The sequence below is a fragment of the Podarcis pityusensis genome (assembly GCF_964106645.2).
Source record: "Podarcis pityusensis genome assembly, chromosome: 2".
Taxonomy (NCBI): domain Eukaryota; kingdom Metazoa; phylum Chordata; class Lepidosauria; order Squamata; family Lacertidae; genus Podarcis; species Podarcis pityusensis.
This window is the reverse complement of record NC_138029.1, coordinates 20785281-20803263: the sequence shown is the minus strand read 5'-3', so window position 1 is coordinate 20803263 and position 17983 is coordinate 20785281. Positions and strand designations below refer to the sequence as shown.

The 17983-nt window shown below is 46.9% G+C and overlaps 1 protein-coding gene across 1 annotated transcript in view; it reads left to right on the top strand.

Moving 5' to 3' along the window:
- CRLF3 (cytokine receptor like factor 3) overlaps positions 1-16502 on the top strand; it is a 29371-nt gene extending 12869 nt beyond the window's left edge. The window contains exons 5-8 of the mRNA XM_080994819.1: positions 1989-2211; positions 3074-3206; positions 8598-8710; positions 12190-16502. Of these exons, the coding sequence (XP_080850945.1) occupies positions 1989-2211; positions 3074-3206; positions 8598-8710; positions 12190-12449 (729 nt within the window). The 3' untranslated portion in view covers positions 12450-16502. The remainder of the gene's footprint in view (positions 1-1988; positions 2212-3073; positions 3207-8597; positions 8711-12189) is intronic.
- The last annotated feature ends 1481 nt before the right edge of the window (positions 16503-17983 follow it).

The window sequence follows — 17983 nt, the reverse complement described above, 5'->3', positions numbered from 1 at the left end:
ATCCCCGCAACAGGGTGAGCTCCCATTGCTCGGTCCCTGCTCCTGCCAACCTAGCAGTTTGAAAGCACGTCCAAGTGCAAGTAGATAAATAGGTACTGCTCTGACGGGAAGGTAAACGGCGTTTCCGTGCGCTGCTCTGGTTCGCCAGAAGCGGCTTAGTCATGCTGGCCACATGACCTGGAAGCTGTACGCCTGGTCCCTCGGCCAATAAAGCGAGATGAGCGCCGCAACCCCAGAGTCATTTGCGACTGGACCTAACGGTTAGGGGTTCCTTTACCTTTAAGACAGTTTGATTATTGATTCTCAGGCAAGACAGTTAGCAGTTACTCTGACCTCATAGACTGAAAGTCCAATCCTAACCTTGTATACTCAGGAGTAAGTCCTGTTGAATTCAGGGGAGCTTACTCCTGGGTAAATGGGGTGTAGCATTAGCTGGCTATGATATTCTTCATGTTACATGTTTTCAAAAAGCTGTCTTTTTCTGCTTTGCCTTGGAATGTTTTGGACAGTTTCTGCAGACTTCTTGAAGTTCTTTGCAAAACAGAAATTAAGTCGCAGCATCTATAAGCAAAAGCAAGAAGAAGGGTACAGAAAGCATTTCTTCCTCTCTCTGTGCATTGACCCAAATTATTCCCCTTTTGAAATTACAGTATGTTTCATTGCTTCATATTTCATAGACTCAGGAAGCTTCTCCACAAATTAAAGACTTTCTCATGAATTCATATTACAAGTAGCAGTTTTTAACTCCATGATTGTGTGGGATGGTTCCCTAAACAGATATACAGTGCATTTTTGGATAACTTTTTGCTTTTAAAAAAAGAAGTAGCCAGCCTACATAGTGAGTGAAGACAGATATCCCGCTAATGATTGCAAACAGCTACAATGTTCACATATATTTTTTATTATTGTTGTTATTATTATTATTATTATTATTATTTATTTTATTGCATCTTTATGCCAAAGTTAGGAACATTACACATAACATTGCTGTATAGGAGAGCAGGATACAAATGCAATACAATAGTAAGCACCCTCAACAACCCATTAAAGAAAACACAACTCCACAAGGATAGTCAATGCAGTAATAAAATAGGACCATCATGTCACCAGCTGCTTCCTGGTCTTCTTTGCCTCCGACAGGATTTATGCTGCAGTCAATGAAACTCCAGTGTTCAAGGGAGACTTTGGTGGTCTGCATGGCTTCCTTTTCCCTTCCTTGCGATTTCTTGCCATTCTTGACTGCCATTCTCCTTTGTTCCGTCCTTTTCCTTCTGAAACTTCACAGGTTGTTTGTTTATTTACTTATATGCCATTTGCATGTCAAAATAACTTGTAAGCAGTATAAAATAAATTACTTGTTTTGTTTTGTGTTTTAAAAACACAACATGATTAAATTTCACAATAAAGCAATGCCCTCAATAAATCATTAAAAACCATACAGTAAAAACCAGCCCTTTCAGAAGCATAGCAATTAAACCGACTCAAAATACAATTAAAACAGTTGGATCAGATAGTTTAAAGTTCAGTGGAATGCTTGTCTAAACTGGTTCTTGGAGCCCCCATACCTGTTTCTTTTTCTTTCCACAAAAATTACAAAGAGTGAGTTCAAATGAAACATGCAAGCTAAGTCCCTTTTGCAAATCGAACATCAGTTTGCATAATTATCTGTACATTATTTTATTCAGAACACACAATTGAACTTTCTGGGCCCCCAAATTTTTATTTATTTATTTGCTGCAGAATGCAGTTATCGCTGAGATTTTTCTCCTTTCGCTGCTGTGACATGAGAGCTTGTGTTACCCTCCTTCCCCTTGGGAGAGGTTTCTTGAGGACTTCCTGACCAGCGTGACCCTGAGCCAGCAAAGATCGTGTGTTGCTGCTTTGCAATATTACCTTGACAACGTTGCACTTCGGAGAGCTAGCAAGATAGTTGAATTGGAGGAAGATTAAAGGCAGTGTGTTTATCCAATAACTGGGCTCTGTTTCAGGTCGATGAGGACTTTGTGCCACAAGATTACAGGCTTCAGTATCGTAAGAGTACGGCCAGCCACTTTGAAGATGTGTATGTCGGCTCGGACACAGAATTCATAGTGCTCCATATTGATCCCAATGTTGATTACCAGTTCAGGGTTTGTGCACGAGGAGATGGCCGCCAAGAATGGAGCCCGTGGAGTGTTTCTCAGACCGGTCGTTCCACCTTAGTGCCCCACGGTATTATTCTTCGCATTTATTATTATTATTATTATTTACTATATGTATCCCGCCCATCTGACTAGATTGCGCCAGCCACTCTGGGCGGCTTCCAGCATATACAGAAACATAATAAAACACCAAACATTAAAAACTTCCCGAAACAGGGCTGCCTTCAGATGTCTTCTAAAAGTCAGATAGTTGTTTATTTCCTTGACATCTGATGGGAGGGCGTTCCACAGGGCGGGTGCCACCACCAAGAAGGCCCTCTGCCTGGTTCCCTGTAACCTGACTTCTTGCAGTGAGGGAGCTGCCAGAAGGCCATCGGAGCTGGACCTCAGGGTCGGGGCTGAACCATGGGGGTGGAGATGCTCCTTTAGGTATACTTGGCAAAGGCCGTTTAGGGCTTTAAAAGTCAGCACCAACACTTTGAATTGTGCTTGGAAATGTACTGGGAGCCAACATAGGTCTTTCAGGTCATTATTAATATAATTACCATCTTGATGCCCAATTGATGCAAGGACTTGCAGAGGACTTCCCCCAAAAGGACTCACTTGGATCCTGCCCTTAGGCATTGATTCCAGAGGGACTTCTCTGTGAGTGGATGGATTTGGGTCCGGATGTAGGTGTGTTTAGGAACAGAGACTTGTCATCTTTGTAACGCTGCTGGTGTGGAGTCCCCCCCCCCCCGCCAATTTCAAAATAATGCAGTTTTCCCATTTTGGAGTGCAGACAAATGTTCTCTAAATATGAGAGCTGCAGCCCCTCTTTTCCCAGGTGGTGAGCAACATCCTGGGAAGGCTGTGTTGCATCGCACGGCAATCTTGCACCTCCAAGTGATGCGTACATGCGTGCTATTTATTGTTTGCCTTTCCTTTGTTAGAATGGACGCCTGGCTTTGAAGGCTACAGCTTGAGCAGCCGAAGAAACATTGCGCTTCGAAATGATTCACAAGTGGGCGGGGTGCTGTACTCCAGAGCTCCAACCTACTATTGCGGTCAGACATTGACATTCCGGTAAGTCGTTTTGCTTAGGTAACAGAAAAATGCATTTTGGTTCCTGAAATTCATTCTGATTGTGCAGATAAAATATAACCGGTAGAATTCTACAGCATGCAGTATTAGTGTGTGAAAACAGTCAAGATCCAATGATCCCCAGGCACGCACCTCCAGATGGTGGAGAGGTCAGGTGCCATCCTGATCCCCAGGCATCTTTACTTGGTCGCAAGTGGCCGCTAGTTTGGTGCAAAATGCGCCTGGCACTTGGCTAATTTCGAACACTGGCCAAGGGTTGGTGTGGATAAAGGGCTGCACGCTGCTGACCCTCAGAGATCCCTGACACTGCTGCTTCTCTTAAATAGTGGTGCAGACTGGGGGCAGAGCAGAGGTGGGGCGTCTGCAGCCCAGCTTTTCTCTACGTTCTTCTTTCATTAGATTCGAAGACGGACCATACCCACCCACCCACCCATCAGTCTTAATTCAAAGATATTTGAAGCCCACTGTGCCCTAAATTGTCCTGAGTGATCCCTTATCTAGTCATTTCCTCCCTTGGCAGAGGAGCTCGCTTGTTCCGCTGGAGCCGTTGCAAAGATTCCAGCTGCAGTTGCTGGTTCATTTGTGTCCAATATTTGCCACCTCCCCCTTAATTATAGATCCGACTATGCTACGGATGGCTGACTTCAGTGGAACTCCCAGCGGGAGGAGGCTGCTCAGGCAATGTTGGCTTTCAGACTTAAACTTTCTAATTTGGGACAATGATGTTAGAAATTCTGGCACTGCTCCTGTCCCCAGGGCGATGCTGTTTGGGCCAAGGAAGGGACCCTGTGGAACTGCCCTGGTGCCAGTTGCTATTAGTAGGGTAAGAGACTTAGTCTCTGATTACACAGATGCTTAGCTTTAGGAAGCCTCATTCAATAGGCTTCCCACTCGCTCTAACCAGCTCCATATGGCCCTGGTAAGCTATTGGCAGAGGCCCTACATTGCATCCTCCTGCCTTCTCCAGCTAGGGGACGCAGGAGTGGACCTACTTGGCTGCTGCACCCAGGTCTCGAACCTGGGTGTGGCTGCTCTCCTCCCCTCTTGGCTTTCCGTCAGAGTGTCCACATTCCCACCCCCTGAGAGCACATAATGCAGCCGCCTTGCTGGAGCTGAGCTTAGTCTAGGTCTGTTCAGCGCCTGAATGGGCCATCATCTCGGAACCCCGCATAGCTTTGCTTTGAGTTCCACGATCAGAGAAAGGTGGGGTGTCGTTTTTCTTTCGTTTTTAAAATAATTGTTGTTGTTGTTTAGTCGTTTAGTCGTGTCCGACTCTTTGTGACCCCATGGACCAGAGCATGCCAGGCACTCCTGTCTTCCACTGCCTCCCGCAGTTTGGTCAAACTCATGCTGGTAGCTTCGAGAACACTGTCCAACCATCTCGTTCTCTGTCGTCCCCTTCTCCTTGTGCCCTCCATCTTTCCCAACATCAGGGTCTTTTCCAGGGAGTCTTCTCTTCTCATGAGGTGGCCAAAGTATTGGAGCCTCAGCTTCACGATCTGTCCTTCCAGTGAGCACTCAGGGCTGATTTCCTTAAGAATGGATAGGTTTGATCTTCTTGCAGTCCATGGGACTCTCACGAGTCTCCTCCAGCACCATAATTCAAAAGCATCAATTCTTCGGCCTAACAACCCTAAAAATGAAGCAACCGTTAAACACTGTAGGTATAAAATACCAGTTACTACTAAAGCCAAGAATAAAACAGGCTCAGAACTTCAACAGCATAACGAGATTCCTGCCTCCATCCAGTGAGCGAGACAAAAAAATTGCTCTGGGGAGGCCAGTGAAAACCAATGAGTCTTTAAGGCACTGCAACAAGGCTGAAGTGCAGCTGCCTCCCGCAGCTCTAGTAGCAGGGAGTTCCAAAGTTGTGGAGCCACTGCAGAAGAGTCGGTTTGCTCGTGTTCTCTTGTGGATGCCCATCTCACAGATTTAGACTGTTCCAAGTTAAATTTTTAATACAGTGGTACCTCGGGTTAAGAACTTAATTCGTTCCAGAGGTCCGTTCTTAACCTGAAACTGTTCTTAACCTGGAGCACCACTTTAGCGAATGGGGTCTCCTGCTGCCGCCATGCCGCTGGAGCACAAATTCTGTTCTCATCCTGAAGCAAAGTTCTTAACCCGAGGTAATATTTCTGGGTTAGCGGAGTCTGTAACCTGAAGCGTATGTAACCTGAAGCGTCTGTAACCCGAGGTACCACTGTAGTAACCTTTTCATTTCCTAAGGGCGTTAATGGATTCATTTTCTTTCCCCTCATTTTTGTGTTTTCCCTCTCTGCCTACTGTTCCTTCCTTTCAGTGGGAGTAGGAGAGGGCTGTTTTTAAAATGCATTTTGCTGCCGCGAGCTTCCCTGGATGCTTTTTAAACCGAAAAATGGGACAGAAATGTTTTCAAACAACACGCTGCCTCAGAGCTCTTTCATCCACAAGGCTCACTCTTTTTTATTATTCCTCCACGGATGCGTCTCTTGACTCAGGCATTGCTTTGACAGAGGTCTTTCTTCAGGGTGGTGTCAGTCATTTTACAGCCCCCGCTGTTCCTCCGTCATGGACTGGTGCGTTTACCTGTCATGGACTCAGAGGAATGGTGGGAGGCGTCAACCACCAAGGGAAGAAGGCTCAGAGCCCAGGGGTGGGGGTAGGACATTAATGAGTGGTCAGAGGGAGAAGAGGGGAAAGACTAGGAAGAGGTAACGGGGCTTAAGTGAGCTGGGAGAATCAGTGACAGAGAGAAGTCCAGAATCAGAGGCAGCTGCTGAAGCAGGAGACTAGGAGGAGGGAGGCCAAGAGGCAGCGCTGGGTCAGGATGGTGAGACACAGGGGTCTCCCACTCTTGCTTTGACAAGCTTCCCTCCCCAGTGGTATCCCAGAACCAGAAGAGGACTGAAACAGGTGGAGCGACAGCATGTAGGCGCAGTCTCTGATTGCTTGAGGGAAAGCCCTGGAGAGGAGGTGACTTAGATGGCTGTGGGGAGGTGGGGACTTTCAGCCTCGGCAACTGAATCATGGGGCAAGGCCTACTGGGGATGAGATGAGCTGCTGTGCTCATTTGGCTTGACACTCAGCCAAGGGTGAAATGTGAAGATTGTGTTTTTGCTAATAAAGGGTTAAGTTAGAATGGTGTGATTTATTGCCGGCTGGCTCTTTGACATCAACTCAGTTTCTAGAGCCATCATTCCCCAAACACAGTAGCGTTCCGTGTGCGAGTAGTTAATTAACTGAATGAAATGCTGTTGGGTCCATGGTTGCTCCCTGCCTCCCCCTCCCCACAACTTGGGAAGAAACCATAGGTCAGTCGTAGAGCGTATGCCTCACATGCAGAAGCTCCCAGCATCTCCAGTTAAAAGGAACAGGTAATTAGAAAAAACTCTTCTCTGCCTGCGTTAGATCCTAGAGAGCTTCTGCAAGAGTAGACAATGCTGTCTGGTTTACGCATATCTGAGCCAATGGCTATAAATAAGTGCAGAAGTTTAAAATAGTATTTAAAAAAAACCATTAAAAAAACCAACAACATTGGCTGACAAAATCTGATTGTAATTCTCGGGTTTATTTTTCCAAAGAGAGCTAGATTGCTTCCAGATGGAAGAGATTTAGGTTTTCCCTACGCTGCCCCCCATTTTGCAATGCACATTTTTGGCTCTTGGGAGACAGGAAGGCTTGGTGGGAGTATTCGCAGTGCAATATGGCTACAAATTTGAGCTGTACTCAAAATGTCTTGACAGGCGTCTCATTATTACCCAACCTGTTCTTTAAAAAAAAAAAAGCAAGCAAAACAAATGTAATTTCCTCCTGAAAATTTCAAGCGATACTTATCGCTCAACACATGTTCCATATCCAGTTTGCTTTCATTGCTGGCTATAGGAAATTGCGTCATCTCTAAAATAAACTGGTGTGTTTTCTTTTATGTCTGCCACTATGATCAGTGTCTACAACTTCACTGGTATGTTTAACCGGCAAGAAGCAGGGCTGTAAATGTGCTCCTCTTCTTGCATAGGTCCAATCTGCAGGTGTTTTGTCTCATTGGTCAGGCAGATAACATTCTTCCATGAATGGTGGGGATTTTTTTGAAAGGGGAAAAAGAATGATGTCTTCCCCATTAATAACCCCCTGAACAAGGATAATGCATTGTTTTCACATAGCGGTGCGTATGACGCATTGATGAAATGGGAAGATAAATGGGTTATTTAACTTGAATCAGAATGAATACTAGACTAATTAAAACTTGAAAAACATTTTTCATAAAATAAAAAAGAAACTGTCTAAAACTGTAAGAATACTAGAATATTTAAAAAAAAGCACCTGTGGTTGTTTGCCTGGGGGTCTAGGAACATGATGTGGCCAAATATTGGGTTGTTTTTGTTTTGAGTATGTATTTTGTGTTTTTATATCGTCATTTTATCCTGAGAACCACCCTAAGACCTGCGGATATAGTGTATAGGGTTCATGGGATACGGGTGGCGTTGTTGTCTAAACCACTGAGCCTCTTGGGCTTGCCGATCAGAAGGTCAGCGATTCAAATCCCCATGACAGGGTGAGCTTCCATTGCGCTGCCCCAGTTCCTGCCAACCTAGCAGTTTGAAAGTGCGCCAAAAGTGTAAGTAGATAAATAAGTACTGCTGCGGCGGGAAGGAAAACGGCATTTCCGTGCGCTCTGGTTTCCGTCACGGTGTTCCATTGCACCAGAAGTGGTTTAGTCATGCTGGCCACATGACCCGGAAAGCTGTCTGTGGAAAAATGCCGGCTCCCTCAGCCTGAAAGCGAGATGAGTGCCACAATCCCATAGTCGCCTTTGACTGGACTTAACCGTCCAGGGGTCCTTTATCTCTTTTTTTTAATAGGGCAGTATACAAAATTTAATTTAATTAATTAATAAGTAATAATAATTTGTGTCTCTTTCCTAATGTGATCCCTCAGCACTTTGAATGTCATCTCTTTATCTGTGTGATGGTTCAACATTCTTAGATGTGCCTATATCCAAAATGGTACATGACCCATGAATCCATTCGATCAGCTTATACCCTGAGCTGTCGCAGTTTTGCCAGTTTACTTCAGTGCTGAATGAGTTGCACATAGTGTGGCTCCATGTGCTGAGAATGAATGGGCAAACCCTCACCTAGAGAGATTTTATGAATTGGTTTTTTTTTTTGCTTTAGTTTGCTCCACTTTAACAAAGAGGCAGCCGTTCCAACGAGCCACAGATTCAGCAATAAAGTTTCCTCTACCAATTTACTGCCGCTGAACTGAGGCAAACGTCAACATAGTTGCCGTAATTTTCAGGGTGTGGGTGATACCATAAGAAAGGTGCATTGTCATTGATAAAAACCTGATACAATTTATATTAATAGCACAAAACGCATCCAACTTTCTCCTCAGAATTGAAACAGTCGGTCAGCCGGACAAAAAAGACAGTATAGGTGTTTGTGTGGCGCAGCAGAATGGCGCTGATTCCCTGCAGAGAGATAAAGCAGTTTGCGTGAGCACCAACGGTGAGTTGCCCAAGAATTCACTTGCACAACTTTTTTAAAATGAAAAATAATCTGATTTATCCCAGATTTTGCCCTCTTCTGTCCTCTAATATAGTCTACAAATTCCAGAACTATATAAAACCTTAGAACTGTGAATTTCTTTATTTTTAGAACTTACTTGTTTTATTTTTATTTCGTAAAATTTATATCCTGGTTATGAAGGTGAAGCTTCAAGAATCTGGGAGCTATCGCCCAACCTGGTGACCTCCAAACAGCAACGGGAAATTTATAAGTCTCTCTTAAGGGCACAACCTTCTCCCAAGGCAGCTTCATTCAAATACAAAAGGCATAGGCAAACTCGGCCCTCCAGCTGTTTTGGGACTACAACTCCCATCATCCCTAGCTAACAGGACCAGTGGTCAGGGATGATGGGAATTATAGTCCCAAAACATCTGGAGGGCCGAGTTTGCCTATGCCTGAAATACAGTACAATAGTACCTCAGGTTAAGTACTTAATTCGTTCCGGAGGTCCGTTCTTAACCTGAAACGGGTGTTTTTAACCTGAAGCATCACTTTAGCCAATGGGGCCTGCTGCTGCTGCCGCGCCGCCGGAGCACGATTTCTGTTCTCATCCTGAAGCAAAGTTCTTAACCTGAAGCACTATTTCTGGGTTAGCGGAGTCTGTAACCTGAAGCGTATGTAACCTGAAGCGTATGTAACCTGAGGTACCACTGTATAACTTAGCTTTATATCCATAGCAGTGGCTCTCAGTTGGAGCATGATGGAGGAGGTGTCCCCGGTTGCTGATAGCCTCAGCAGAAAGTGTGCCTATTTAACACACATTTAATTATCGCTGACTTTCATTTTTGCATCTCATTGGCATTCAAACACCCCCCCTTACAGTTTCCCCCATTGTTTACCTGCCAACTACCATTTCACTTCGTGCATCGTGACAAAGCAGGACTGTGTCCACAGAAGCTTATGCCTTAATAAATGTATTCGTCATTAGGGTACTGCAGGACTCCAAGAGACTTAGCATGGCTAGCAGTCTGGAAATTTATAGTTACTTCAGGAAATCAACGCATTGTGGAGCAAAGGGTAGGGCTCTTGAGAACAAATTCAGTGGAACCTTGGTTCTCAAACTTAATCTGTCCCAGGAGTCCGTTTTACAGTGGTGCCTCGCAAGACGAAATTAATTCGTTCCGCAAGTCTCTTCGTCTTGCGGGTTTTTCGTCTTGCGATGCACGGTTTCCCATAGGAATGCATTGAAAATCAATTAATGCGTTCCTAGGGAAACCGCCTTCAGACCCGGTCCGGGGACAGTCTGTCCCCGGACCTCTTCTGAAGGCTGGGGGGGGGGCAAGGGCTTTTCTTCCCACCCCCAGCATTTTAAAAAACCCCGGGACAGCGGAGGACTTCTCCACTGTCCGGGCAATCTTAAAATGCTGGCGGGCGGCATTTTAAAATCGCCCGGGACAGCGGAGGACTTCTCCGCTATCCGGGGCGATTTAAAAGCCCCTGGGAAGGCAGGCAGGGGGGACAAAGACTTTTGCCCCCCGCCAGCCTTCAGAAGGTGTTCCCACCCCCCGCCCCGCTTCGGAGCACCGTTCCGAAGCGGGGCGGTGGGGGAAGGTGTTCCCAACCCCCGCCCCGCTTCGGAGCACCGTTCCGAAGCCGGGCGGTGGGGGAAGGTGTTCCCGCCCCCCGCCCCGCTTCGGAGCACCGGGAGAAGCGATCTCCCCGCAGCCCCTTGCTTCAAAAGAGGTCCGGGGGCAGCGGGGAAGAAGCGCTGCGCTTCGCGCTGTCCCCGGACCTCTTTTGAAGCAAGGGGCTGCGGGGACAGCCCCTTGCTTCAAAAGAGGTCCGGGGGCAGCGCGAAGCGCTTCCCGCTGTCCCCGGACCTCTTTTGAAGCAAGGGGCGATGGGGAGAAGCGATCTCCCCGCAGCCCCTTGCTTCAAAAGAGGTCGGGGACAGTGGGAAGCGCTTCCCGCTGTCCCCGGACCTGGGGCTGCGGGGAGAAGATCGCTTCTCCCCGCCGCCCCTTGCTTCAAAAGAGGTCGGGGGCAGCGCGAAGCGCCCGCTGTCCCCGGACCTCTTTTGAAGCAAGGGGCGATGGGGAGAAGCGATCTCCCCGCAGCCCCTTGCTTCAAAAGAGGTCCGGGAACAGCGGGAAGCGCTTCCCGCTGTCCCTAGACCTGGGGCTGCGGGGAGAAGATCGCTTCTTCCCCGCTGTCCCCGGACCTCATTTGAAGCAAGGGGCTGCTGCCCCTTGCTTCAAAAGAGGTCCGGGGACAGCGGGGAAGAAGCGCTGCGCTTCCCACTGTCCCCGACCTCTTTTGAAGCAAGGGGCGGCGGGGAGAAGCGATCTCCCGCAGCCCCTTGCTTCAAAAGAGGTCCGGGGACAGCGGGAAGCGCTTCCCGCTGTCCCCGGACCTGGGGCTGCGGGGAGAAGATCGCTTCTCCCCGCCGCCCCTTGCTTCAAAAGAGGTCGGGGGCAGCGGAAGCGCTTCCCGCTGCCCCCGGACCTGGGGCTGCGGGGAGAAGATCGCTTCTCCCTGCAGCCCCTTGCTTCAAAAGAGGTCCGGGGGCAACGCGAAGCGCTTCCCGCTGTCCCCGGACCTGGGGCTGCGGGGAGAAGATCGCTTCTCCCCGCCACCCCTTGCTTCAAAAGAGGTCGGGGGCAGCGGGAAGCGCCCGCTGTCCCCGGACCTCTTTTGAAGCAAGGGGCGATGGGGAGAAGCGATCTCCCCGCAGCCCCTTGCTTCAAAAGAGGTCGGGGGCAGCGGGAAGCGCTTCCCGCTGCCCCCGGACCTGGGGCTGCGGGGAGAAGATCGCTTCTCCCCGCCGCCCCTTGCTTCAAAAGAGAAGACCCGCAGTTCCCGGGGCAAGCTTCGTTTTGCGAAGCAAGCCCATAGGGAAATTCGTCTTGCGAGGCAACTCGAAAACGAAAAAACCTTTCGTTTTGCGAGTTTTTCGTCTCGCGAGGCGTTCGTCTTGCGGGGCACCACTGTACTCCCGAAACCATTCAAAAACCAAGGCGTGGCTTCCGATTGGCTGCAGGAGCCAAATACAGATGCCAAAAATATATATAATTTGGCATCTGTATTTGGCTTCTTCTTTGGTTTTAATTGGTATAAAATGGAAAGCTTAAAAAAGAAAGAAAGAAAGAAAGAAATAATAAAAATTGGACCGATTAACTAATGCTGATTTCTTGCTGGCCTAATAATATAATACTATATAATAATAATTTATTATTTATACCCCCCCCCCATCTGGCTGGGCTTCCCCAGCCACTCTGGGCGGCTTCCAAAAAAATATTAAAATACTGTAATACATCAAACATTAAAAGCTTCCCTAAACAAAAGCTTCCCTAATAACCTTTATAAAGTTGTTTGCAAAGCTGCAAAGGGGGATAGAATAGTCAGATCACAATCCAGACGTTACTGGGTTTTCATGTCTAGTTCATGAAAGCTAATGTTTCTTGCCTTACCTGTTCCAGGTGCTGTCTTTGTAAACGGAAAAGAGATGACAAACCAGTTGCCTGCGGTTACTTCAGGATCAGCTGTGACATTTGACATAGAAGCTGTGAATTTAGGCCCTTCCAATAATAATAATGAAGGGGGGAACTTCAAACTCAGAGTGACAATTGGCTCCAACAACAGGGAAGTGGTCTTTGACTGGGTACTTGATCAGTCCTGCGGTTCTCTTTATTTTGGGTGTTCGTTCTCCTATCCAGGCTGGAAGGTGCTGGTGTTCTAACTTCTCCACCTCTGAAATGATGCCAATTGTTTTAAACTGTATCATTCCTCCAGTGGTTGGACTTGGTGATACAGCGATTAACTAGTGCAGGAGGGAGCCCTCTAACGCAACCTGCCGATGTGATAAACATTACTTGAACTATTTACTGTATACAGTTTAAAATACTGATGGTGTGTTTAAGTAATCTGGGGTGGGGGTGGGGAGTAAGCCTTCACTGTTGCTATCAAATTTGTATTACTATTATTTTTATTATTGTTAATCTTAAGGGAGGAAAAGCCAGAGTTGAACCTTTTGCTGTGCTCCTGTCTGTGTGGTTACGCTTAATGAACAGCCCAATTTTGCTAAAGTGCTGTTCTTTTGGCTCAGGGTTTATGGACCAAAGTTCCTTGTATGCTTATCCTATTCATCAGAGTACGGTACTGTAAACTGCTGCTGGGCAGACACTCAGCAAATGCTTCATTTTTGTCAGTTGAATACCAGGCATTAGTGTTTCTTGAATCCTGCTCCCCCATTTACTGCAACCAGCTGAAGTATTTGTTTCCCCATGTGCAGTACCTCGGTCTCATCTCTTTACCTGTGTGCCTTGGTTTTTATTCAAAAGTATTGCACAGGACAGATAAATAAGCTTTCCAACAGTGAACATGCAGTGCCCAGTTGAGTGCCATTGAACGGCTGATATTTAACTTGGGCTTTATTATTACCTCCTGCTTCAGAAAGTGCCTCTACCAAGATGATGTCACATGTTCCCAGGGGAAATTCTATAGTAGAGGAGGCCAGCCTGTGGGGCAGATCCTGCCCAGGAGGCCATGTGTGGCAGCAGCCTGTTAAGATCAGGCAATTTTGGTTACCTTCGAAAAGTCTCTCTTTTCCCTCTGGCTAAGGTAACATTGCAGGAAGTTCTAGAGTAGCGGTTCTCAACCTGTGAGTCCCCAGATGTTGTTGGACTACAACTCCCATCATCCCTAGCTAGCAGTGCCAGAGCTTAGGGATGATGGGAGTTGTAGTCCAACATCTGGGGACCCACAGGTTGAGAACCGCTGATCTAGAGGCTCTGAGAGGGAACACACCATTTCTTGCAGTGGTGGCTCCCAAAAGGAGGAAGAGATTTTTTACAAGGGAAAAGAAGAAGTCCTGATCTAGGAGATGTTCCTCTCCTAGCCCAGTACTCCCATCAGGAAAAATGCTATTGAAAAGATCTCTGTCTCTCCCTCCCCGCCCTGTTTTTCTGCTAATCAGCAGAAGGGGAGGGTGTGTCTGATATATGGCTAGTGACTGTGTTGGCCACTTCTGGCACATGGCTGTCAGTGGGTTGACCTCAACAGCGTCCTTCTGCTGAAAGAATTAGGCTACGCTTATTCTGTAAGGAGGTTTTGTAGAAGTTCTGAGCATTTGTGGATGGGTGGGTGGGTGGGTGGGAATCTATAGTAGGTGGCAGTCAGAATTAACCAGCATTCTTATACATCGTTGCTTTGCCCTTTCTTACCCATCCGTGAGTTCAAAGAACAACTCTGCAATAACTTACTTAGGATAGCGTGCTACATGAATGATGCTGAAGTTAAGGTACCATGTAGACAAAGGTGTCTGTAAATGCATCATCTATCAGGGATTTTATTATTTTGCTGATGTAACAAGGTCAGCGCATAGACAGGGTAGTGATATTAAGAGGGAATAACTGCTGTGTGGCACAGTTGTGCACTCAATCGGGGTTTCCCAAACTTGGGTCTCCAGCTGTTTTGGGACAATTTCCATAATCTCTGAGCATTCCTTCTGCTAGCTAGAGATGGCGGAAGTTGTAGTCCCAACAGCACTTGTTCTAATGATAGTTTAGGCCAGGTGTGACCCTCCAGATGTTGTTGAATTACAACCCCCACTAGCCTTGGTCATTGGCCATACTTGCTGGGACTGATGTGGCTTCTAATTTAGGAAGCTCTGGAAGGCCAAAGGTTTCTCTCCCCCCCTCCACCCTTTGTTTAGGCAAATTCAACCGTGCAAGTGACGTGAAATCCCCTTTTTTCATGTTTAAAATATAGTACAGACCAGTATTACTTGCAGACATGTCCTGTCACAAACTGTAGCTGTTCAGTGCCAGCCAGAGGCTGCTTACCACAGCATCCTGTTGAGGACAAACAAAGTAAGACGTTGTTGATGAAAAACAGGAAAGCACCTTGCTGCATATCCCAGCTGCTCTAGGGCTGCGCTGATGCCAAGACCTGGGGTGCTGGCACAAGAGCTCCAGTGACCCTTAAACTGGAGCCTAAGAGGATGGCAATATCTCCTTGCTGCACCAAGTTAGGGCCTCTCCCTGGTCCTGAAGCCTTCAGGCAATTACTAGTGGGGAACCTTTGTCCCTCCAGATGTTGCTAACGACAACACCCATCAGCAATAGCAAGCGTAGCCAAGGTCCTAGAATGATGGGAGTTGTAGTTCAGTAACATCCAGAGGGCTAAAGGTTCACCCACCTTCTCTGTAGCCCAACAGCTCTGCGGAACGAGGCTGTTGACATTTTGCAAGTGAAAGGCTCCCCCCCCCCCGACACTCCCTTGGCCTCAAAGTAAAAAGCTGGTGTTTGTCGTGTTCTCTTGTGCCACATGCCAGTATATTTCCCTTGCACTCAGGCAAGCAGCCTGCCTTAGTCATGTTAACGCAGGTGGCATCGTAGAATTGGGAGGGACCCCCCTCCCCGAGGATCATCTAGTCCAACCCTCCGCAATGCAGGAATCACAATTAAGGCATGAGCTACAATTAGAGCAATTCTAAGAATTAGGCAATATGGTAAAATCTAATGTAAGGAAGCAGAGCTCTGCAAACTTGAAATGGAGCAAACAACAACACTGTATGAGATGTTAAAGGTGGCTAACTCGACTTCCCCTCCAGATCTGTTTCCTAAACCTCCCATAAGATTTTGAGGGCGCATTGGGGAAATCCTGTTGCATGATCAGGCCAATCCTGTTGGATGTCACCCTGCTGTTACATAGAGAAATGCGATGGCAAAGACGCAATTCACATTTAGCTGTTAAGTGTGTGTACATGAGATATATACACTGGAGGGTGGGAATCCTCTTCCTCCCTCTCGAACAGCCTTTCTCAACCTCTGGGTCCCCAGATGTTGTTGGACTACAACTCCCATCACCCCTAGCTAGCAAGGCCAGAGCTCAGGGATGATGGAAGTTGTAGTCTAACATCTGGGGACCCACAGGTTGAGAACCGCTGCTCTAAAATGGGTTATAGATGAACTGGAGCTTGTAAATGTGCCTCTGACCAGGAGGCGGCTGTGCTGCCTTCCACAAAGGCACACATATGGGGGAAATTGTGGCCTGCTATATGCTGTTGGGACTACAGCTCCCATCATTCCTGACCGCTGGGTGTGCTGCCTGGGGCTGACGGGAGTTGAGAAGTCCATGCATGCAGTGCTTGGTTCATAGAAAACTTGTAGACAGGACTGGGTGGCTGAAGTTGCTTAGCTTCACTCCTGCAACAGTAGTTTCCAACCCTGTTTTCCCAAATGAGGAAAAGGCAAAGGGCAAGCTAGCCATTGGCCTCATAAATAAATGTTTTACCAGTTCTGGTGCTTTCATTTAGCCCGAATGCCTTTCTACCATTGACTGACTCGTCACATATGGGGGGTGGGGTGGGGGAGTTTACCTAGGACTGATAATCCTTTGCGGTGGGGGGGGAGAGCATGTGTGAATGAGTTGTATTTGGGAACAGCAGCAGTGTGCAAAATATTGGTTTGAAAGCTTACCAATAAAGCGGATACGAGGACCAAAAGGCTTGATGGAGATTAAAGGCACCTAGCAATTGACCAGTGATAAACTGCTTCGCTAGTGAAAAATATATGTAAAAGGGGAAGGTTCCCAATACATTTGCAATATTTTTGTACTTTAACAATACCTTACAAGTATTTGGTCCTTTGGAAGACATTTTACCCAGTGTTAAGGTAAAACTTGGAGACAATGTTGGGAAGGGAATGTGTTTATAAAACTTGTATCTATTTACCTCAGCATACGTACTTTGTATTATGACTTTTTAATAAAAGTTTGTCCATCTGCTTGACTAGTGTTATTCCATTACTATTGACTTACTATACACTGGTGGCACTGTGGTCTAAACCACTAAGCCTCTTGGGCTTGCCGATCGGAAGGTCGGCGGTTCGAATCCCCACGTCGGGGTGAGCTCCCATTGCTCTGTCCCAGCTCCTGCCAACCTAGCAGTTTGAAAGCATGCCAGTGCAAGTAGATAAATAGGTACCAAGGTAAACGGCATTTCTGTGCACTCTGGCGTCCGTCACGGTGTTCCATTGTGCCAGAAGTGGTTTAGTCATGGTGGCCACATGACCCGGAAAGCTGTCTGTGGACAAACGCCAGCTCCCTCGGCGTGAAGCGAGATGAGCGCCACACCCCCTAGTCACTTTTGACTGGACTTTACTATCCAGGGGTCCTTTACTTTTTAAAAGAATTTGTCATCTTGAGCACAACATGGATTAATTTGAGGACATTTCATATCAGCCATTTTAGAATGACACCCCATAGCTGTCATTGACTGGACTTAACTGTCTAGGGGTCTTTTACCTTACCTTTACCTTACTATATTCATCCCACCTTTTCTACAGAAGACCTAAAGGTGGCAAACATGGCTTCCCTATTCTTCCTCACCTAATTTCCTTTTTATCCTCCGTGGGGAAGGTTACACCCAGTGTGGTTTACCACAATGCTACTCAAAAGTGGTGGCCCACAGACCACTGCCTGCCTGAATGTCATCAGCTTCTACTTGACAGTAACTCCACCACATCCCAGACCAGGTGGGACCCCTCAGAGACCAAATACGGTATTTGTCCCCGACAATGGGGGAGGGGAGTTGCCAGATTACCCCATCCAATAGCTTGAGAAGCCCTTCCTTAGCAGAAATTGGCCTGGTTTTGAGACATTAATTCTTTTGCCTGGAGCGTGTATATGTCTAAGGTGGGGGACTGTGACAATGTTCCTTCTCCTCCCATAAGAGAAAAAGGTGCCACTTTTTGAATATTTCTCCATCTCAACAGCCTCCTACATGTTCCAATTAGTATTTAGAGTGCTGGAGACATTTAAATACTGCACACTCAAAGGGAGAGAAAAAAAATAGGTGTCATGAATCAATTTTTATTTGACCCATTTTGATTTAGTCACCAATCTAGCAGCCGCATTCTGGATTAGTTATAGTTTCCAAGGCACCTTCAAAGGTAAACCCACGTAGAGCGCATTGCAGTAGAGCAAGTGGAAGATAACCAGAGCATGCACCATGACTAAAGGATTTCAGGCTCAAGAGATAGTCAGTCCTCATTTCATGTAGGTTAAAAGAGAAAATAAACAGAAGTTATTTCATTTCAAGAAACATATAATGCACAAATTAATGCATAGAGAACTGTCCATATCAGGCTGCAGATCACAATACCTGTTCCAAATTCAAAAACTCGATATGCCTGGTTCCAAGTCAGAATCTCTCTCTCTCTCTCTCTCACACACACACACACACACACTACACACCCCTTACCTGGTTGC